General features: G+C 48.5%; 1 protein-coding gene across 1 annotated transcript; it reads left to right on the top strand.

Moving 5' to 3' along the window:
• Positions 1–601: 601 nt before the first annotated feature.
• Cd276 (CD276 molecule) lies at positions 602–23,077 on the top strand. The gene is given in 12 exon segments (XM_029565073.1): positions 602–785; positions 6,796–6,928; positions 11,043–11,381; positions 11,582–11,703; positions 11,706–11,901; positions 12,448–12,519; positions 12,522–12,791; positions 12,982–13,281; positions 17,513–17,650; positions 19,232–19,273; positions 20,572–20,607; positions 21,819–23,077. Coding segments are annotated over 12 exon segments (1,782 nt in total). The 5' UTR covers positions 602–674; the 3' UTR covers positions 21,842–23,077.
• The last annotated feature ends 390 nt before the right edge of the window (positions 23,078–23,467 follow it).

A 23,467-nucleotide genomic window follows, 5' to 3' on the forward strand; every position in this document is an offset into this window, starting at 1 on the left:
TTTTGTTTTTGTTTTCCACTCACTCAAATATCAGTGACCCTGTATGTACCAGGAACTATCAGAACAGTCCTTTAAAAGATCATGGCAGTCTGGAGAGATGGCTCAGCAGTTAAGAACACTGGTTGTTCTTGTAGAAGACCTGGGTTCGAATTCCAGCACCTACATGGCAGCTAACAACTGTCTATAACTCCAGTTCCAGGGGATCCAACAGCCTCTTCTGTCCTCCACAGGTATTGCACAACACGGGTGCACTTACCTACATGCAGGCAATACACACATACACATAAAATAAAAATAATAAATAAAATAGTTAAAAAAATAAAAGATCATGGCATAACTACACACACTGTGATATATTTAATGCCATTGAATCATATGTTTAGGCAGGGTTAAAATGGTGAACTTTGAGGCTGGAGAAATGACTCAGTGGTTAAGAGCACATAATTGCTTTTGCAGAGGACCTGAGTTTGGTCCCAGCACCAAATGTTGGGTTCACAACAGTCTGCAACTCTGGCTCCAGGAAATCTGTCACCCTCCTCTGGCCACTGCTGGTACCTGCAATCATGTGCATTAGTGGACATAATTTAAAAACAAAACAAATCTTTAAAAACTGGCAAACTGCATGCTATGGACTACACAACCACTTTGAATAAAGAAGTCATGGATGTTGGAGGATGTACTCAGCTAGACCCAGTGAACTGTCAGAGCAACATGGGAAACCTCCTATAAGCTCCACCCCTTCCCAGACTCATCAGAAGAACACAGCAAGACACAGGAAGGTGACAGTGAGTTCAAAGGACTTGTGGTTGTTGACCACACATTTGATAATCTGTTATTTTGGTGAATTATGTGATACAGCTCCCAGTGGTGATCTTGTCAAGGAAAAACAAATACTTGCAGCACCATGAGGAGAAGGCATGCTTGTTCTGTGTGGTCCTAGGTACTTCATGAGGCTGTCTTGAGAGATAGATTTTGGCTCAGCATAAGGAAGTACTTTCCACCAATGAGAGCTGCCCCAAAGCAAGTGGATTGCCTGCTGAGGTAGTTGGTTCCCATTTCTGGAGAAAGCAAACAGGTTGTGAAGGTGTCAGGAAGAGGTCCCTTGTTCTGATGCCTGACATCTGCTTCTGCAGTTGGTCCACAACTTGCTCTGGGACCTTTTCTGTTGGTCTTTTTCTCACCCCCACCCCCTCCCAGATTTCAGCTTTGGCCTCTGTGGTCACTAGTATGTAGATGACTTCCTCTATCCCTCACTGGAGCTCAAGCTCCTGTCCAGGGCTCCCTCCACTAGACAGTTTGGTATGCATGATCCTGGCCTAATCTCAGTAGGATATGTCTTCCCCTTAAGTGTGCTTCATTCCCTCACCTCTCCATCCTTTCTGCCCACATTCTCCCATTTGTCTCAGCTTGCCTTTTTTCCATCCATACAATCCCTGGGTCACTTTCATCTTTGAAACATCTCCTACCATCCCTTAATGATTGTTGAGACTGTCTCCAGTTCAGATTTTGAGAAACCTATTTTAGATGTGGTTTCTTTTGTTGCTCTGAGCAGTAGCAATTTTCCTAGGGTAGAGAGAGGGGGAAGAACAGGGAGTGATGGGTCCCTAAATTAGTTCGTTCAGATGCCATAAGAAAGACCAAAATAACAGTGACTTATGCTAGAACAGATGCTTATTTCTCACCCATGTGACCAACTGGGTATATCCAGGACTGAAGCCACAGCCCTTAGGGACTCTCTGTCTTGTCTGTGATATGCAGGGTCTCACCTTTGACACAGTGGTACTGGGGGACTTGCCACATCTGTGTTCCAGGCATGGGAAGGGGGAAGATAAAAAAGGGTGTGATCCCCATCTTTAATGGCATGACCTAGAAACTGTGTATGACAGTTCCTCTGAAATCTTATTAGTGAGAAAATGATCTTGTAGCCACACTCAGCTGTAAGGAAGCCTGGGATTTGTAGTTTTTAGCTGAGTGGTCTTGTGCCTAACAGTTCTACAGAAGGGGAGAACAGGTGAAAGGAAATAACTGGTGGTTTCCAGTCACATTGCTATATGCATTTCCGTGTGACTCACATGGTAGCTAGTGTAGGCTTAAAATACTGAAGATACCCCATTAAAAATGGTAACACCAAGCTCAGAAAAGGGAAGTTGGGCTGGCAAGAACGCTCAGTGGGTAAAGGCATCTGCCTCCAAGTCTGACAATCTGAATTTGATTCCCGGGGGTTTACATGGAAGGAGAGAACTGATCCACGAGAGGGTTGTCCTCTGACCCTCCACACATGCGATACAGCATGCATGGGAAAACACATACATACAACTTGTAAATAATTTTTAAAAAAGAAAGTTGGGGACCTTATTAAGACTGCACAGGGAAGTGTCAGACCTGGGAGCAAAACCCCAAACCTTGGGCTCATTTTCTGCCATTGTATATGTATGTGTGTGTTTATGTGTATGCAGATTTTTGTGAATGTGTGTGTATAAGTGGTGGAAGCCAGAAGACAAGAAGTTTGGCTGTTGTTACTCAACCATTATCTACCTTGTTTTGTTTTTTTCTTTTTGTTTTTTTTTTTTTTTTTTTTTTTTTTTTTTTTTTTTTGAGACAGGGTCTCTCTGGCTTGCAACTTGCCTATTAGGCTAGGCTGGCTGGCCAGCAAGCCCCAGAAATCTGCCTGTCACCACCTCCCCAGCACTGGGATTATAAGCATGCACCACCATGCTTGTTTTTGCCCCTTGGGTTCTGGGGATCAAACACAGTTCCTTGTGCTTGCAAGGCTCTGGTCCTCTTTTTCTGCCATTTCAAGGGGATATGGTTGTGAGGCAGGCACAGGTCTCACGTTTCCCAGCCTTACTTGGGAGCCACTTAAGGAGGCTATCACAGCTTTTGATGCCACCAAGCAGCCCTCAAAGTATCTTAAAGTGGACCCTCCTGAGTGGCATGTCCACCTTCCCTATTGGGATCTGCTCTTGAGAACACACACACACACACACACACACACACACACACACACACACACTGCTTAGTCATCTCTGTCCTCATAGCCTCCCCAGAAAGCATTCCATGCATTGCTAAAGGAATTACCCAATACACAAATGAATCTACCATATTCAAGGACACCTTCACTTTCAGGTAATAGAAACTCAGCTGAAACTGGCATAAGGGAAAAAAAGAACAAGAGCCATCCAGGCTTTCATCTTGCTTCTGATGTAGCTGAATCCAGGAGCTCAGCTGCTATTTTAAAAAAATTATTCTTTATTTTATATGTATTGCCTGCAGGTACATAAGTGCACCCATGTCATGTAATGCCCACAGAGGTCAGCAGAGGGCATTGGAATTCTCCTGGAACTGGAGTTATGGATGGTTGTTAGCTGCCATGTGGGTGCTGGGAATCAAACCTGCTCTGTGTCTCTCTCACTTTTGTCCTGTTAGTGGGAAGTGTTGCCCAGGGAACCTCTGCAGAGGCTGGGAGGTGTGGGAGTTAAGAGATTATGGGGTGGCTGGAGAGATGGCTCAGCAGCAGAGAGCACTTGCTGCTCTTCCACAGGACTTGAGTTTGGTTCCCAGTAGTTAAACTGCCTATAACTCCATCTGCAGAAGATCAGACACCCTCTTCTAGACTTTGTGGGTACCTGCATTCACACATGTGTAAACCCACATGTAGTCATATACATATACACATAACTAAAAATACAGTAAATCTTTTTTAAAAGAGGGGGACTATGAGTGATGCCAGTGGTCATGGTGGGGTAGAATCCTTATTGGATAGTCCAGGGCATCTTGGCCCAGACCCCATTGGCAGGCAGGCTTGGTGTTTTGACCATTTGGGGATGAGTGTTGGGTGATGTCTTTGGAGTGTCCCTCTGGCCTTCCTTATAGGGTTGGATGCACTCACAACAGCTTCGGGTTGAGGGTGGCTGGCCCTTCCCTCCAGCCTCTCTGCAGAAGGACAGGGTGCTGTGTGATCTTTCCTGGTTGGGTTCAATGGAGTTCCCACATGTGACGGAGACTAGGATGGCAGTGGGGGAATAGACCGAGCTGGAGACATACTAAGTGGGTAGTATGTGCTGATTCCAGGGCAACTCCCTCCTGGAGAGGCAAATTCCTTTGTGGGAAGGTAGTTGGGGCAGTGTGTGTCTCCAGTGTCTCTGTATTCACCTATCAAGATGGACAGCAGCTGGTTTCTGTTCTCAGGCCACCCTGAGTTTCTCCATCCTGCCTTGGGTGCCTGGAACCAGCTGTTGGGGTAGGAATTGTGGTAGTGTGGAATTCTCTGTGGTTTTGAGTTGGCAGGCAGCTTTTTTCTAGGCTGGGCTGTAAGGATGGGCTTCCTGGGTCCAGAGTGGAGAAAGGGAATCAAAGGGAACAAGCCTAGTGCCTCCTCTGGAAACCTCTTACCCTCTGGAGGAAGAAATGGCTCTGCTCTGGGGACAGCCCTAATTGGTCTGATCAGAAGAGACATTCCCTACTCCCAAGAAATGAAGCAGACATTTACAAATGGCCCCTGGGGCAAACCCCAGCAGCAGCAGCAGCAGCAGGAAGTAGCTTGGAGTATTGGGAGGCATCCTAAGAACAGCCTTGAGTAACAGGCAGAGGTAGGTAGGTCTTCAGTAATGACTGGGGACAGGGGAGGACATGAGTAGATCCCTGTCTTAGGTCTTAAAGGAAGGCACCTGAGAGAATGAGTTTGGTGGGGAGAAAGTAGAACTTGTGGGGTCAGTGAAGGCCTTGTCACTGAAGAGGCCCAGGTAGGCTTAGATAGATTGGCACAAACAACAGTGGGGAAGGGTGAAAGATGTGGAGACCAGGAAGCACAAACAGGCTTTAGTTTTTTGTTCTTTTTTTTTTTTTTTTTAAGATAGGGCCTCCTATAGCCAAGGCTGGCCTTGAACTCTGTGCAGCTAAGGATGGCCTTGAACTCCTGATCCTCCTGCCTGTACCTTTGAGTGCTGAGATTACAGATATGTGCCACCACACCTGGTTTATGCAGTGGTGGGGGTCGAACTCCCAGCTTCATGCATGCTGGACAAGCTATATCCTCAGGTTTTGGTTCTGTCTGGGGGTGAATGGATGGAAGGCAGAACCTAGAAGCTCCTTCTTTGACTGGGTCCTTCCTGCAGAGTAAGGCCAGAAATCCAGGCAGCTGCCTGCTAGGTTTTCCTGCAGGCCATAGGTGGCCCTTGTCAGGCAGGAAGTGGTATCCTCAAGGGTACCAATATGAATTGGAACTGCTGACTCAGCACATAGGCTGGTGACTTTGAGGCTGTTAGACTTTGAACCGGAAGCATCTGGAAAGGAAGTGGCTCCCCAGGGCTTCCCCACAATGGACTGTGGACAACTGGGAAGGGGACAGCTGGCCAGGATGCAGGGTTTGGCTGAGGGACTCCCTCTGTGTAGCTGTCTGGCTCAGGGAAGTGGGGAAGAGGTTTGGAGTGGGTGGAAAGAGCTATGCTAGGTAGCTGGGGCTAGAATGCATGCTTTGGCTGTGGGCGGAATTTCTCTGTGAGGTCCGGAAAGGGGTAACTATAGGACTCTTCACAACTCTGCCCACTGGCAAATGATAGGATATTATGAAACTCACAGCTTGGTGTGGTGGCACACACTTTTAGTCCCAGCACTTGTAAGGCAGAGGCAGGCAGTTTGTGAGTTCAAGACCAGCCTGATCCATATAGCAAGTTCCAGGCCAATTAGGGTTTCATAGTAAGGCCCTGTATCAAAACAAAACAAAACAAAACAAAACAAAACAAAAAAACTTGCTTATCTGGGCCTTATTTATTTCTGAAGGTGATCAAGGATGTGGAAATGTTCATATTCTTGCTAATCATTATTCAGTGGGACAGATGAACATGGGTCATGTGGCTTGAGTGGGCAGCAGTACTGGGTGTGTGCAGCCTGCCTGAGTTGGGCACCTAAGGGAGGTCCAACTGGAAGCAGGGAAGAACTCAGGGAAGCCAGGGACCCCCCTAGCCCCAGGCCTGACCTGTCATCTCAGATCTGACTGTTGCACAGGTCTGACTCCAGCCTTAGAAGTTAGCCCTGCTCCTGGCCTCTCCCATTTTTGCTGGGTCTTGCTCACTCCATGTACATGTGTTAAATTAACAATGCCATTCCCAAGCCCCACATCTATGCTGCCAGCTGCCTCTAGAACTCTCTCCTGGAGTTTTCTGCACATTTGCCCCTAACCTCACATGCCCTACACTGAATATTCTGTGTTCTCTGCCCCAGTAATGGAGTTTAGAACCAACCTGACTGCTGCCTTCCTCGCTCCCTACATCCTTACTGTCACTTTTACCCGTACCTGCTTTGTCACTTGGCCAGCTCTGTCTCATTTATCCCTCAGAAGCTATCAAAGTAGTACAACAGTGCTGCTTCCCTGTTCCAGAACCCTCAGTGGCCCTCAGCTACGTTTAGGGTAGAGTATACAATTCCATCTGATCCCTGGGTCTGCCTGCAGCCTGAACTTTTGCTTTCCCATCAGCCAGAGTGACCCAGGCATAGTCTTGACCTTGAATTCACCAGCCTTGCCTTGCTTGATGTCTGGCCTCCTCCTTCGTAGATTTGGATACTCACATGGTAGGGCAGAAAAGCTGGCCACCAGTTAGCCTCGACCCACCTTGGTGCATTCTCTCCACTGCCTGACTCTCATAGAGATTCCTTCTGTAGGGAGTTCCATGGGCATGGGCAAGAAGACCTCCAAGTGAGCAGTTGTAGCCTTGCCCTAGGATGGTCCAGGGGATCTGGGGCTTGGGGGGTGGGGTGGGGGCACCTTTGGAGACAAAGACCTTGCTTCCTTTTCCGCAGGCAGGAGCAGCCATCTGCCACGGAGAGCCCAGCTGTCTGACGCCTCACGGGAAGATGCTGCGTGGATGGGGTGGCCCTGGTGTAGGTGTGCATGTGCACACTGCCCTGGGAGTGCTGTGTTTCTGTCTCACAGGTGAGGGGAGGAGCAGTGGTCATGGTGGTATGTGAGGGTGCCCATTCCCACCTGGGCTTCTGCTAGGCTCAGTCTTAAAAAAAATCACACTTATTTCTTTACATTTCCGGGATCTAGTGTCAACCTCTTGACCTTAGCCTCCTCTTTGCTCATCTGTAAAACAGGACTTGAACGTTGAATACTATGACAATGCAGGTTCCTGAACACACTGTATGCACCCTCCTCGGGACCTTTATACCTACTGTTTCCTCTGCCAAGAACTTCCTGCCCGCAGATGTTGGCGTGACTCTACTCTTTATTTTGTGCAAACTTTTGATCAAGTGACACCAGTCAGCATGCTTTCCTGGCTATGCTGTATACAACAGCACACCGTCCCCCCATCCTTGTCCTGTCCTTCACTTCATTCTTTCCAGTATTTAACATATTGCTTCCTTTTAAAAACATTTTAATTGAATTTTGTGAATTTCATACAATATATCTTGCTCACATCTATGATGCAATCTCTGTACCTAAGACTCACAGAACATAGAACAAGGGATGAAGAGAACACCAATGCATCTTTCAGCTCTCATCAATGAAGCTCCCTCATGCAACAGAGGGCCAGGAAAGTAAAAGGTCACAAATGGCCGAAATATAGAGAAGAAGAGTCTACAGAGTGTGGGTCCTTGGACAGAACTCCTATATTAAAATCCACCCACCCAGGGCTCAGGGACCATTGCAGAAAAGGGGGTGGAAAGACTGTAAGAGCCAGGGAGGAAGTGCATGACCATACGAAGACAGAGTCCTACAGGCTCCTGGGACTCTTTCTACAATTCTGTGCTGAGTTTTTGTCTGCTTGAGTGTGTATAATTGTGGAAATGGATAGCAGGCCCCAATCTTAGTTGAGGAATTATTGGTAGCTGATTACTGCTGGGTGAGGAAGAGCTGATCTTCTTAAATGGAGGAATTCTAGGTGTAGGCTGACTAGACCTCAGTGAATGAACTTGCACTGAGGAACATTTGGAGACACTCCTTTGACATGATAAACCTTAACACAAATGATAGAATGTATGGATTCCAATGGGGGGGATATGGGAAGGGGCCAATGGGGAGGGGGATAGAAAGATGATTAAGATGTCCTGTATGAAATACACAAAAATACAATAATAAATAAAAATAAAATAAAAATAATTTTTTTAAAAAATTATTTCCATCTGCAGCCCTCTTATAAGAAGCCATATGTGTGTGTGTGTGTACCTATAGAGTCAAACTTGTGTCCCCAAATGCCCTTTGATGTGGGTCCATCCACTGGAGCCTGTTCAACCTACCAAGAGTCTTACCCTTAAACAAGATTGATTCCCATCCCAATAGCTATCAGTTGCCAATAGTTTCTCAGGTAGGGCTGGGATTTCTTCCCCGCTTCCCCACTTCTATGCTGGGATTTAGTCTGGCTTGAGCTTACATGGAACTTGTGCATGCTGTCACCATTGCTGTGAGCTCATATGAGTAACTGACCAGCTGTCTGGAAAAACTCTGTTTCCCTGTGGTCATCCACCCCCTCTGGCTCTTACAGCCTTTCCACTCCCTCTTCTGCAATGATCCCTGAGCCTTGGGAGGCACAAGTTTGATATAGGTGTCCAGGGATAAGACTCTGCAGTCTCTTATTCTCTGCATGTTTGCCAGTTGTGGGTCTCTATTAATCACCATCTGCTGCACAAGGAGACTTCTCTGGTGAGATCTAAGAGATGCATTAATCTGTGGGTGTAACAATAAGTCGTTAGGAGTTAGTTTAGTACTATATCTATTTAGCAGAATAGGCTCTCTTGTTGCCTGTTGCCCCTCTGCTCAGAGGACAGGGTCTGCTCTGGGGGCCAGGATGGGTAGTTACTAAGTAGTAGTCAGCGCTCCATAACCCTGATGAATAAATGGAATGACTTCTACACAGTACTTGGCACAGAGTTAATTAGTGGTATTGGTAGTCATCTTTCTCCAGGGAGAAAACAAAGCCAAGTGTCTGGTGCCATCTAGTGGTTACCATAGGTAATACATATCTCTACCCAAGGTTTGATTTCTTTAGAAAGGACTTTTGAGCCTTTAATCCCAGCACTCGGGAGGCAGAGGCAGGCAGATAGATCTCTGTGAGTTCAAGGCCAGCCTGGTCTACATAGTGAGTTCCAGGACAGCTGGAGCTACAGGGAGACCCTGTCTCAAAAAGACCAAAAAAAAAAAAAGAGTTAAAAAAAAGAAAGGACTTTTGAGTGCCCCAGATTTCTCCTGCAAAGGGCACCTTGGTCCAGCAGAAGAGATGAGAACTGGTCTGAGTTTTCATGGGATTAGTGAAAAAGATACAGGGCCAGCTCATGACCTTTAGAGACCACATACTACAAAGAATAGGTATGGAATTCACAGTAAAAACACCATAAAGTAAGTGTAATTTTTCTAACCCTTCCATGAGTGCTGTGTTCACTTAGTTTCATTTCCAAACTGTTGGAGCCTCACGTATTTTGAGTGTGCCTGCCTTCTGTGGTGGTGCTCAGAGCTCTTGCCGAATCACTGTCTCCCAAGCATGGCAGACTCTCTAAACCTACCTAACTTCTCAGGGCTCTGAAGGAGAGATGCAGTGCAGGCAGAGGTGCCTATCAGGGAAGCTGCGGGGAGCCCATGGGATAGCGCATTGGTGCCAACAGAGGAAACTATCCTTTCTCTGGGGGCTCTGGACATGCCGTGGGATCCCCTCAGGATGGAGTCATACTGGGCTTTTGTGATTCACACTCCTGTCTTTTCACCCTTAATCCATCAGCAAACATTGATGATCCTCCTGCCTCCCAAGTGCTGGGATTGAAGGCCTATATCACCATACCCGGCTTTACCATCACTTCTTACAGGGACCACTGAGATTGCCTCCTAAATACTTTCCATCTTTCCTTCTATAGTCTAGTCTCCCTCAGCAGAGGAGCCAGAGTGAATTTCAAGCCTTGATGCCCATCTGATTAGTGCCCTCCTTAACTGCCCATTGCAGGTGGGAAACCCCAGATTCCTTACAGCATCCCTCAAAGCCCAGCCTGGCTCCAGTGGGCCTTCCCATTAGGTTCCCTTCCTGGTGCTCTCATACTGGACCCTGCCCAGGGTCTTTCCACCTGTTTTGCCCTGTACCTGGGACCCATGTACCCTGGTTCCTTGTATCACAGAGTTCCTGTTTCTCTGCCCTATTTAAAAATGCAGATATTCTTTCTTGTATAAAGACTAAATATGTTTATTTAGGAAGAGAAGAAAAGAAAAAGCACCTGGGATCCTCTTTCATCCAGAGGAAAATCACTAAAACATTTGGGTATATATTTTTTTAGGTACCTATTCCCAGTTTATACAAATAATATGTACTTGTGGGAAAATGCAAATGGCCTGGCGGGTGTAAAGATTTTTGAAGAGCTACTGCCTTGCTTTCTAATCCATGATTTCTTTCACTCTCTTTTATAGTATTTCCTCCTTTTTTACTTTTCTTTCTCTTCTTTTTCCTTTTAAGGAATGGGATTGAACAAATGGTGGGCAAGCACGCTATCACTGAGCCTTATCCTCAGCCCTTCTTTTTATTTTTTATTTATTTATGAGTGTTTTGTCTACATGTCATATTTTATTTATGAGTGTTTTGCCTACATGTCTATATGTGCACCTACATGTCTATATGTGCATGTCTATATGGTGCCCATGGAGGCTTAAGAAGATGTTGGATCCCTTGGAACTGAAGCTACAGGCAGTTGTTAGCACTGTCTGGGCCCTGGGAACCAAACCCTGGTCCTTTGCAAAAACAACAAGTGCTTTTAATTGCTGAGCCATCTTTCCTGTTCCTCCTCTTCTGTTCTAATCACAAGCTGATGAACATTTGTGTACTATGTTGTCCCTCTCTCCCATTACAATGTAAGTAAGCCCTAGGGTGTGACCTTGGTCTTAGTCCCTTTTGCATTCCTAATTCATGCTTGGCACATAGATACTCACAATAAGGAGACTAGGTAATAAACTTTTTTTTGAGTCTCAGACTTCCAAGCACAAAGCTAGAGATAGCTGGGAAGAGGAAGTAAAGAGGGAGACCCTGAAAATCCCTATCCGCCCTCACTGCCCTGCCTCTTTGATCTGCCCACAGGAGCTGTGGAGGTCCAGGTTTCTGAAGACCCTGTGGTGGCCCTGGTGGGCACCAATGCCACCCTACACTGTTCCTTCTCCCTTGAGCCTGGCTTCAGCCTGGCACAGCTCAACCTCATCTGGCAGCTGACAGACACCAAACAACTGGTGCACAGCTTTGCTGAGGGCCGGGACCAGGGCAGTGCCTATGCCAACCGCACAGCACTCTTCCCTGATCTACTGGCACAGGGCAATGCATCCCTGAGGCTGCAGCACGTGCATGTAGCTGATGAGGGCAGCTATACCTGCTTTGTGAGCATCCGGGACTTTGGCAGTGCTGCTGTCAGTCTGCAGGTGGCAGGTGAGCACCGAGGGGTGCGCCCTCCTCTTTGATGCCTTATCCATTGTGCATGCAGCCTCTCACCACTGCCCCATGACAGATCCCAACACCAAAGAAAGCCCAGTGCTCGTTCCTGTACTAACAGCCCCTGTGTGTCCATTTCTTCATTGTATCTCTTGCATTGACTGTGTTGCTGACCTCAGCCCTTTGCCACCCTCCAGCCCCCTACTCGAAGCTCAACATGACCTTGGAACCCAACAAGGACCTGTGGCCAGGGGACATGGTGACCATCACATGCTCCAGCTACCAGGGCTACCCCAAGGCAGAGGTGTTCTGGCAGGATGGGCAGGGCAGGGATTGCCCTTAACTGGCAACGTGACCACATCCCAGATGGCCAACGAGCAGGGCTTGTTTGATGTGTGTAGCATGCTGAGGGTTGTGTTGGGGGCTAATGGCACCTACAGCTGCCTGGTGCGTGACCTGGTGTTGCAGCAGGATGCACACAGCTCTGTCACCATCACACCCCACAGAAGCCCCACAGGTTTTTGGTTTTTGGTCTTAAATGGCAGCCTAAGGGAGGAGGGTCTTGGTTCTCTCAGTAGGGATTGAAATTAGAGGAACTAAATGTACCTCCCATTTGCAGTCTCCCAGGGCATTGAGATACCTGATAATAGTAGGAGAAAGATGGGGCAGGGAGCCCCAGGTAGTGTGTAGGGGTCAATGATGATGAGCCTTCTTGACTCTCCTAACTTCAAGGGCTGTAGATACAGTGGGGAAGGATGGAAACACACCTTGGTCAGCAGAGAACCATGAGATAGGAGGCTGAAAGGAGTTCTGATGTGGAAAGGATTTGCTCTTCCTGGAGCCCCTGAGAATCCTACTGCCCCAAGTCCAGACTCCAGTAATAGATCTTGTCAGACAAACCCAACCTATTGTGAAAATCAGATTTTTGAGAATCTGTCTTGGGGTCTAGAGAGAGAAGGAGAAGAAGGAATGGGGCCTGGGTTTTGATGGGGGATGAGGCTGTGGAGTGGCGGGAAAGGCCCTGTCCTTCCTCACTGGCCCTGTCTCTGCAACCTGCCCCCAGGAGCTGTGGAGGTCCAGGTCCCTGAAGACCCTGTGGTGGCCCTGGTGGGCACCAATATCACCCTACACTGCTCCTCCCTGAGCCCAGCTTCAGCCTGGCACAGCTCAACTTTATCTGGCAGCTGACAGACACCAAACAACTGGTGCACAGCTTTGCCGAGGGCCGGGATCAGGGCAGTGCCTATACCAGCTGCACAGCGCTCTTCCCTGATCTGCTGGCACAGGGCAATGCATCCCTGAGGCTACAGCGCGTGCGTGTACGCATTCGTGTAGCTGATGAAGGCAGCTTCACCTGCTTTGTGAGCATCCGGGACTTTGGCAGCGCTGCTGTCAGTCTGCAGGTGGTGGGTGAGCTCCGGGAGGGAGCCTTTTCCACTCCTTATCTGTTAAGCACACAGCTTTTCACCCACTGCCCCACAGCTGATCCCAACATCAAAGCCAGGTGCTGATTCCTGTACTAACAGCCCCATGTGTCCTTTCCTTCCACTGTACCTCCTGCACTGACTGTCATTGATATCTGTTCTCTGCCACCCTCCAGCCCCTTACTCGAAGCCCAGCATGACCCTGGAGCCCAACAAGGACCTGCGTCCAGGGGACATAGTGACCATCACGTGCTCCAGCTACCAGGGCTATCCCGAGGCGGAGGTGTTCTGGCAGGATGGGCAGGGATTTCCCTTGACTGGCAATGTGACCACATCCCAGATGGCCAATGAGCAGGGCTTGTTTGATGTGCACAGCGTGCTGAGGGTGGTACTGGGTGCTAATGGCACCTACAGCTGCCTGGTGCGGAACCCAGTGTTGCAGCAAGATGCACACGGCTCTGTTACCATCACAGGTAAGGAGAGGTGGTCAGCTGGGGAAGGACTCGGGAGCAGTTACCTCTTTTATAGACCCTTAACTGGAGTATCAATATCAAAATATTCAATTCCATGTGGATTTCCTGTATCTCAAAGCTTCCCCAGTGGAAATCCTTAAAAGTCTTAATCCGATAAGATCCATTTGTAACTTTTAGTCTCCTAAGCATGCTTTCTGTGGTGATTATGGACCTGCCTGGAATCTGGAGGTGTGGGTGGAATTCTGAGGGCTGCCACAAGGCTTGTCCAGGGACATGGCGGATGAGGGCATGCTTTCCAACGGGTTCTTTGGTGTGAAGGAATTGCTGAGTCCATGGGCACCATCTGATTGTGGGGCTCTGAGAGGCAGTGGGGCTTCCCAGCTGGTAGATCTCACCTGAGTCAAGGAGCAGCCCTTCTACCTGCAGACTGGAGCTCCACAGATGGACTGGCCAGTGGTGTCTCTGCTGCCCTCATGTGGCTAGATTGAGATTTTCATATTGGGTGAGTCCCTTGATCTCTGGTTGCCAGGTCTTCAGAGTCTGGGTAAGTTGGGAATGTCAATAGGGCTCAGGCAAGGGAGACAGTCACCCTCTGTGTTTGGCTCTGACAGGTCTCTGTTCAGTCCTTTGGTAGGCCTGTGTGCTAGGTCTAGGTCCTTGGTCCCTACCTCTGAGTCTTCCCAGGGACCTCCTGCATCCTTAAGGTCAGGATAGCAAGCTCTTTGTCACTAGTCTTTGTCTTTTCTCTTACCACAGCTTCTACCTGACCCCCCAGCCCACTCAGCTTCCTACCTGCACTGGTTGCCAGTGCCTGTGCAAACCTTAGGCCTTGCCGCAGCTCACCTCTCCCACTGAACATTCTGGGCCTTACACAGCTTTCACTCCTGACAAGCCTGGAACCAGTGCCCACCTTCAGTGCCTGTCTTCTAGGGATCAGGCTCATTCTCCTCCTCTCTTAAGTATTTCCTTATCACAAGACTGTCTCCATTGCCCAGCCCTTCCCAAGACTGAACTTAGCTTCTCTCTGGAGGCCCAGTCTGTATATCCTGTGAGGGAGTCACTTTCTGGGTTTTCCAGTGTTCTGAGGTATTTCCTTGACCTTGTAGAGAGCACCACATGAGAACAATGGAAACTGTTTCACTGGGGCTGGAGAGATTGCTCAGTGGTTAGAGTGCTTACTGCTCTTTTATGAAGACTGGAGTTCACATCCCAGCACCCACATTAGACAGCTCACAAATGCCTGGTGCAAATACACACACACATAAATAAAAATAAAATGTCTTTTTTCAAAAAAAGAAACTGTGTTCACAAGAAAGACTCAGAAATGTCAAGTGAGATGGCATAGAGTATGAAGGTTTTATCAAAAGGACAAAAGGATTCATGGTCACTGCACAGAGCTGGATGGAATATTGGCGGTACTGATGCTATGTAGCCAAGGGCTTATATAGAGAGAGAACTTTTATCCCATCAGCTTCTGAGAACATTCTTTATGCCTCAGCCACGAACACTGAAAAGGGATTTCACCTGAACAAGTGTTGCCAAGCACAATTCGTAAGTGAAGAAACTGAGGCCCAGAGAGAAGGAAGTTTCTCGAGACCACAGACTCAGTGTCTCTGAAGGTTTCGAGAGACAGGCACCACTTTGAAAATAGGACAAATGATAAAGACAGTGATTTTCCCATAACTTCAAGGGTTTTCATCCTCTCTAAACTCAATCTGTGAACCTTGGTTCCTGCACTCTGCCGCAAGCAAATGAACCTGGATCTGAATCCAGCTTTGGCCTCTCAGCACAATTTTTCCTCCTCCCCTCGCCTGGCCTCCTGTTTTCATTAGAGCAGGTCTGGCCTACTTTGGAGCCCTTGGCCTGCATTTTGCTTCCAGCATCTCTGTGCCTTGTATGGCATTCTGGGATTCAGGCGCTCAGCCCTCCAGCTAGTCTCCCCCACCCCCTACCTGATGGGGGTTAGTGACAATGTATGTGCCATGCCATGTCTCTCTTTGGAGAGGGCTTTCTGAAACAGGATCTGGAGATGTGGGTCTTAGCCCCAGCTGGCTCTTTCACTTACTAGGGAAATGAAGTCTGGAGTGTTCTAGACACAGTCTACGGGTGAACACAGGGAGCCCTTCCCCTTAAATATTTCTTTTTTTAATGTTAGTATATATTAACTATATATTTAATGGTTTCATTATGACATTTCATACATGTATACAATGCATTTTTATCATGTTCACCCCCAGTACTCTCTCATGTCTCCTTCCCACTCCTGATGAACCCCTTCATCTTCCCAATTACACGCTCTTCTATTTTATTTGTTGTATGTGTTGTGTGTGTATGATGTGGGTATGTGAGTGTAGAGGTCAGAGGACAACTTTCAGGAACTGATTCTGTCTTTCTACCGTGGGTTCTGAGAATAGAATGAGTTCTGGGGAAAGAACCCAGGTCATCAGGCTTGCATTAATAAGCTCTCTTACCAGCTAGGCCATTTTGTCAACCCCCACCTCCATTTTAATATCTCTCTTTCTCTCTCTCTCCCCTCCCTCTCTCCCCAGTGAATTTCATTAGTGTTACTTATAGAGCATGGGGGAGGGGTTATTTATGGGAGCATGGTAACTTTGCCAGTGGCTACACCACTGAAGAAATGTCTTTCCTTCCCATCAACCATTTATTTACTCCCTACAGCTCCTCAGGGAGTACAAGACTGCTGAGGCCTTGGCTGGGCTTTGTCTCCAGAGAGCAGAGGGCAGCACCTCAGTCTTTCTTAGCATTTCTCCCCCTAAAGCTCTGCCCTGCACCCAAAGTAGGACTGGATCGGAGGGTGGTGCCTATGCTAGAGTCACATGTACTCAGAACAGTGGCTGGCCTTGACCCCAACTTGGGCTCCTTAACGCACTCTCTTGACATGAAGTGTCTAATGAAGGGTCTGAGGGTTACATATGAATATTCCACTGGCGAGCCCCCCAGGCCTACATGAATCCTTGAGGGACTTAGACCCTAACTCTGGTCCTCATCTGTGTTTAGAACTAGGTACATTTTCTGTAAAAGGACAGAGAATAAATGCTTTGTGGGTTGTGTACTATCTACTGCAGCTTGCTTGCCTATTTATTTATTTATTGTTTTGAGGCAGACTCTAGATGTGTTCCAGCTCAATGTGGAACTCAATTTGTAATGAGGATGATCTTGAATTTCTGACCCTTCTTCCTCCGCCTCCCCAGTATTGGGATTATAGCATGGGAAACAAGATGGTTTATGCAGTGCTGGGGATCAAACCCAGGGTTTCCTGCACCGTGGGCAAGCACTCTACTGATTGAGCTACCGCTCCAGAATACTGCTACTTCTCTATCTGCTCTTTCTCCTTTATTTTTTTCTTTTTCTTTTCTTTTTGTAGCCCTTTACAAAAATAAAAAGTAATACTAGTTCATGGACTGTCAAAACAAGGTCACAAGCCAGATTTGGCCATGGGCTGTAGCTGACTGGTTCCTGGCCCCCAGGATGGTGGTGTATGACCAGATGGGGCTGCAGCTATGAGGGGAGGCCTCCGGGGATGTGATTCTTAAGCCAGGTAGAGAATTTGGGAGCTCTAGTTTATTTGTATTTATTTATTTTTAAAGATTTATTTATTTTATGTGTATATATGTATGCATCACTTGCCCATAGAGGTCAGAAGAGGGCTTCAGATCCCCTGGAACTGGAATTACAGACAGTTGTTAGCTGCTATGTGAGTACAGGAATCCCAACCACAGTCCTCTGGAAGAGCAGCCAGTGCTCTTAACTGCTGAGCCATCTCTCCAGCTCCCAAAAGCACCTTTTTAGGAAGGGGAAATGACAGCTATAATGCAGGGACTGGAAGGAGTTGTTTTTGTAGACAATGCTGGGACAGGGTTTCCTGTGGTGACATTAGATGGAAAAGTTGAGGACAACAAGCTGGACCAACTTAAAGGGATCCTTGCATCACCCTTAGAAGATTGAAGCATTACCCTAATCTCAGTAGGGCCCCATACATGGTTCCCAAGTATTAGTCTCACTCAGACTTCTCAGCTTCCCCTGCTGCCCCCTGAAGCATGCTTCATCAGCCACAGCTGCAGCAGCAGGGTTTGGAGGGCTGAATGGAACTGTGGGCAAGGGATCTCAAATGAGCTTCATTTATCATGCCTGGGCCCAGTGAAAGTAGGAGCCCCTGTTCACGCCTTAGAACCAGATGGGATGGTCTCATTCATCCCTCTTCCTCTCCCAGGGCAGCCCATGACATTCCCCCCTGAGGCTCTGTGGGTCACTGTGGGGCTCTCTGTCTGTCTTGTGGTACTGTTGGTGGCCCTGGCCTTCGTGTGCTGGAGGAAGATCAAGCAGAGCTGCGAGGAGGAAGAAAATGCAGGTGAGTATGTGTGTATGTGAACATACATATACATACATACATACATGCATGTCTTGGGGCATATCACTGTTTCAGTCCATTTGGTATAGTCATAAGAATACCTGAGTCAGGTCATGTAAAGAACAGAAATTTACTGGCTTGTGATTCTGGAGCTGAGAGTCCCATATCCAGGCACCAGCATCCATTAAGGCCTTGATGTAGCATTACATGGTGAAAGGTAAGAGGACAAGAGAGCATAGTGCTAGTCCCACCTGTGAGGCTGGAGCTGTCCAGGGCCTAATCACCCCTTAGAAATTCTACTCTTAATACTCTTACATAGCAACTAAATTTCAGCAGGACTTTAGGAGAGGACATTTAAACATAGCAGTTGCTGTATCTGTAACATCAACTAGAGTGTCTGGTGGCAGAATGAGTGGGGTTGCATAGATGGGGCTAGCTGGAGACCCTGAGGCAGAATGTAGAATGTGGGAATCAGTGTGAGCTGGCCTGTCATTGTGCAAACATGGCAGATGGAGTGTGGATAGGAGTGTGGTGTGTCATGAAGGTGGTAATTTTATAAGGCTGAAGTGTAACAAGGGATGTGGAAATGAGTGTGGCTAAGTGTGTAAGTCATATGGGTACATCTGTGAGTGAGAGCAGGTTTAGAGTGTTTGGAGCATTCAGTGGGTTTGTGTGTCACTGGGAAGAGTGTGTGTCTGCTCTCAATGTGCAGAGCCTGCCTCATGCTGCTCACGTCCTGGATGAAGGTCAGTATGAGCTGATGCTGGTGATTGTAGGTGGGTGAGTGGACAGTGGTGGATGGCATATAGATAAACCATGAGAAGCATGGGAGCAGACAGGCAGTGGAGGTGGGGAAATGACTAAGAGGAAATATGGTCAGTTGGCTGGTAAGTGATGCCTGTGTCATGAATAGGCTGTGAACAGCTAGGTGTCTGGTAAAGGGTGGGTAGACAGACAGGTGGGGTACAGAGGGCCTGAGAAGTCAGGAAAGTGCCTGCTGTGCAAGTATGAAGAACTCAGTTTGGATCCCCAGCACCCATGTTAAAAGCCTGGCACTGTAGCTTGTAACACTTGAGGGTGGAGAGTTAGGGGGTGGAGAGGCAGAAGGATCCCTGAAGTTCATTGGCCAGCCAGTCTAGCTCAATCAGTGAGCGAAAGAAGGTGGAGAGTGACTGAGGAAGATACCTTGACATCAATGTCTGGCCTCTATATGCATGTACACACACATCACATACCCACATGAGCATGTACTTACACATCATACACACATGTACAAAAAGAAAAGACAAAGTGGGGTGCAGATGTGGGAGGGTGATGCTAACTGAATTGGGAGTGAGTGGGTCAGTGAGGTGATAGGGTGGGTTGGTGGGTGGAAGGCTAGGTAGATGATCCTTGATCAAGTGAATGGTGGGCTTCCTGAGGGCGCCCTTTCATCCTTTTCTAGGCTCGGCTCTGCTGTGGTCTTAAGCTCCAACCTTGTGTTTAGAGACCACAGATAAGGCTTTCTCAGTTACTAGGTAGAGAAGTGTAGGAATGAAAGTGAGGCTGTTTTGTTCTTCATCCAGAATTCTTATCTTTCAGGAGCTGAGGACCAGGATGGGGATGGAGAAGGATCCAAAACAGGTGAGTCTGACCCTCTTGATTGGGGGGTCACCAGAGACAGGAGACAAAACTTCAGGAGGGGCCATATTTCCTCTGGGGCTTGAACAAAGTATCCTCTGATGGAGACTCCCATCCAGAGAAACTATTCTTTGCTCATGGCTAGGTCTGAAGGAGAATCTCCTGACTCCTCTCCAGGAGTCCCTGTCTACCTTGGCACAGCCACCAGGGTCAAGGCCACCTGGTTGACTCCCTACTGTACCATCTGGGGGCTTCCCAAGGGTGGTAGCAGGGCCTCAAGAGAGAGGCAGCCTCATACACACAAAGGAAACTTCTGGCCTGTTTCCTCATACGTAAAATGAGTGTGACAAGTCCCTAGGCATTTCTGGGTTGGGTTAAATGAGATAATGTATCCAAAAGACAGTACTGTCCTTGGTGCCTGGTTAAGAGCTTACAGTGGAGTCCTTTTGTGATGAAGCAAACTACTGTTGACAGTCCTGCTCTTCTGAGAGCCTATGCAATGTTAGCAAGGTGCTTTGCTCCTCTGGACTTCCATGTCCCACCTGTAAAATGCCATCCTGGCCCCATAATGATGGCATCCCAGGGCTGTTCTGAAGCTCTCTGGAGTGCCTGGAGAAGAAGGTGCTCTGCAGGGGTGACTTGTGCTTAGATGCAGAGCCTGGCTTGGTGTGGGTGCTGAGGTCTTGGTGCCCCACAGCCCCAGGAGCATCCAGGCTGAGAGAATCAGTTATCCTGAGAACCATTTGGGGCCAGGGCCAAGTTGACACCAGCTCCCTGTCTATCCCTATAGAAGGAAGGCAGGAGACTGACACCTGGGGACTGCTTTAAATTATGCCAATTAATTCTCTGTTGGTGCCCCTGTGGCAGGCATGGAGCAGGCCTGGGATCAGGCCTTGATTCTCATGCTTAGAGGCAGATGTTGGCAGGTAGAGGGAGAATTGGTCAGCCTCTGTGCCATGTGACCTGGGCTTCTGGGGACACCTGCAGCCAAGCCAGCCTCCCTTAGTCTCACTTTACCCTCACTTATGGACTGGGCTCTGTGCACCTCCACGTCTCATCTGAGGGCAGATTCCGTAGTTGTAGGAAACAGGTTCAGAGAGGGGAGCGATGCATTGGGTGGAGCTGGGATTTGTGGACTCTTCTCCCTAGGGCCCCTTTGCTGGCACTGTGATGGTGCCCTCACCCCCCACATCTCTTCCTCCTGCCCCTTCCTTAAGCCTCCCTCAGCCTGCCACCCCCCACCCCCAATCCCCTACTTTCTACAGCTCTTCTCTCACTACATGCTCCTTCCTTTGTTTCAGCCCTGCGACCTCTGAAACACTCTGAAGGCAAAGAAGGTAGAGATATGCTGCTTGAAATTGTGTGTGTTGTTTGTGTGTCTGGGTAAGAGGCTGGGAAGGAAGTGGTCATTACTCTTTTGCAGATGACCTGTGGCTTTCTCCCCAGAAAAGCAGCTCTGCTGCCTCCTAGTGGAGGCTGAGGAACCCAGGTCCCAGCTGCTCCAGTAGGACCCAAGTGTGACATAGGCTTACCCCCATCAGGCATTTTTCTTCCTCTCCTGCATTAGTATGACCACATCTTAAAGCTGCAGGTGGCCTCCAGCCTGTATTCTGTCCTCTGTGACCTGAAGCTTCCATCCTTGGGTTCAAGGGGTTGCTGTGGCTACTATGTCCCTTCCAGAGGCAAGGAATGAGAGGGAGGGCAGGAAATATCTTTCTAGGGCTTGGCCAAAAATAGTTCCTGTCACTTTGGATATATCCCATCTGGCAGAACCTAGTCATATGACCTGTATCTCAGGTGAGGCTAGAAATAGAGCTTTCAGTTGGGCTGTCCAGGTTCCTGTGCATAGGAGATAGCTAGTCAGTGTCAGCAGTCACCATCCACCTTAGTATCACCTTAGCAGTTCTTTAGAGGAAATGAGATGTCTCCCTGTTGTTTGGAACCAGTGAGCATAAAAGAACAATGCCCTGGAAATGAGAATGTTAGGGTGATGTCTGGAGAGAGTAGCCCCAAAGGTGAAGCAGTGGGCTTCCCTGCTCTGCAGGGAGACAGCAGGTCCTCCAGTCTCTTGCCCTGCTGAGACTGCAGAGGCAGGGTGTAACAGCGGCCTTCCCCTGAAGGAAGGGAGAAAGAGGAGAAGGGTCACACGTGTCCCGGGGTTTCTTCTCAGCTACCGATGTAGATGGGGCACCAAGCAAGGCTGGGAGTGGTTTTGATGCTCTTCCACGAGGAGGCAGAGTCTGTGGGAAGGGGTTCCCTGTAGAGACATTCGGGTGGGAAGGGGCATCCTGCTGGAGGAAGCCTTTGGGCAGTAGGTTGGATGGATCAATCAGGCAGAAGGGCCAGAAGGAGGAGGTATTTGGAGAACAGGCTGACTTTCCCACCTGGCTCTTGTGTGCATACTGGCCTCCAGGGTAGCAGTGAGTACACACTCCCTACCTGGTATAGGTAACCAGAGGCCTGAACTTCTAAAATGATTCCAAGAGCAGAACTTCTAGCATCTAATGCTTTCATTTTGCTTTTCCTTTCTTCCCACCATGAGATACAGACGATGGACAAGAAATAGCCTGACCAGGAGCTGCTGCCCCTGCCAGGGGCTACATATTCTGGCTGTATTGGGCTCAGTGTGAGCGCTGCCCTCAACCATGGGTCCTGCTCCCACAGGACTACCCATTCTCCAAAGGATGCAGTACATAGGCCACCCGCAGCCTTATTTCTCTGATGGACTTAATTCCCAAGTCATCCTGCTGCCTTATTTCACCAGTGACACGATACATGAACATCCTGCTGCCTTATTTCTTCTGGACACACACACACATCACCCCACCTGGATATTCTTCCAATGTTATCAGCTGCCTTATTTCTCCAGTGACATTACACATGAACCATCCTGTGGCCTTATTTCTTGTGACTGCTACACAAACCACCCACCTCCTTACTCTTCCCAAACCACAGGGACCAGGTGGCTGCTCTTCAGACTCACCCCTGCCTTATTTCCTAGAAGACACATCACACAGTTACCTCTTTGTTGTTTCTCCTGTGCTCCATTTCTTAGCCCTTTTCCTGCCCAGTTTGGGATCCTGTCTCCTCAGCATCTCCCAAGTCTAGCATGACTCCCCTGCACCATCCTGCGCTGGCCCTGGCCTTGGTCTTCTCCCTCCCCAACTAAGTGAGACTGGGTATGCTACCCCACCACATGTACAGGTGCATAGATACCTGCAACTGCATGTGTTGGAACACGTATGGACTTCTTGGTCTCCTCTGGCTGCCCTGGGCTGTGCCCATCCTCTCCACACATGAACCATGTGCTGGTCACATAGGTTCTTGGGCACCCTGGGTGTCAGTCTTCACCCTTCTGTTTTATTACCATTAGAATCTTTGTTTCTTTTACTTTTCTAGTAAATTAATGTTCATTGAGCAAACCACAGGGGTCAGCACTGTGTTGGATGCCAGGGGTTCTGCAGGAGAAACAGAGTCCCTCCCTTTAGCTGGGAAATGGCCTTGTTCCCGACTGTACCCAGTAGTGCCCACAGCTTCCAGATACCTCACCCTCACCCCACACTACTCCATACCCATACCCTGGGGTTGCCTCAACAGCTGGAGCCTGGGGCAGGCTGGGAGGGCCTGCGGACATGAAGGAACTGCCTCTTTACCATGGTGCTATTCCGGAGCTGGGACGCACACCTGGCTTGTGTCTGGCAACCCTAGTCTCTGGCACAGCAGACCTGATGTCCTCCTGAATGAATCTCTTCCACCCCAGGACTGGAAACCATGAGGATCATTTAAACATGGGACTCTGTACTCGGGCGTATTTGGGGAAAAATAAATGCCTTTGTCTTTCAAAAGTTTCTTGCCTGTAATGTTTGTAAAATATTGGGGGTGACTCTGTGTTGAAAGGAAAGAATTCTTTTTGGGCATGTAAGGCTGAGGTAGGGCTGCCAGGGTCTCCATGGCCCTGTGGTCCCCTCCAGTTCCTGGTCTCAGGAAAGTTGCTTAACCAGAAGGCTAGACCCTTGCCAGCGGCTCCACCCACTGCTGCACATGGCACTTGATTTCTTTGTCTCAGAAGATCCAAAATCTAGGCTGGTTTTGGGCCTGGAAAGCTGGAAAGCTGGCCTGGGAAGAAATGGCCACTAGGGAAGAAGTACGTTGCACTTTCTGGCTGACCCAGTGGAATGGGGACTTTCCCTGTGACCC

Source organism: Nannospalax galili, unplaced genomic scaffold, assembly GCF_000622305.1.
Source record: "Nannospalax galili isolate Female #2095 unplaced genomic scaffold, S.galili_v1.0 scaffold54, whole genome shotgun sequence".
NCBI lineage: Eukaryota > Metazoa > Chordata > Mammalia > Rodentia > Spalacidae > Nannospalax > Nannospalax galili.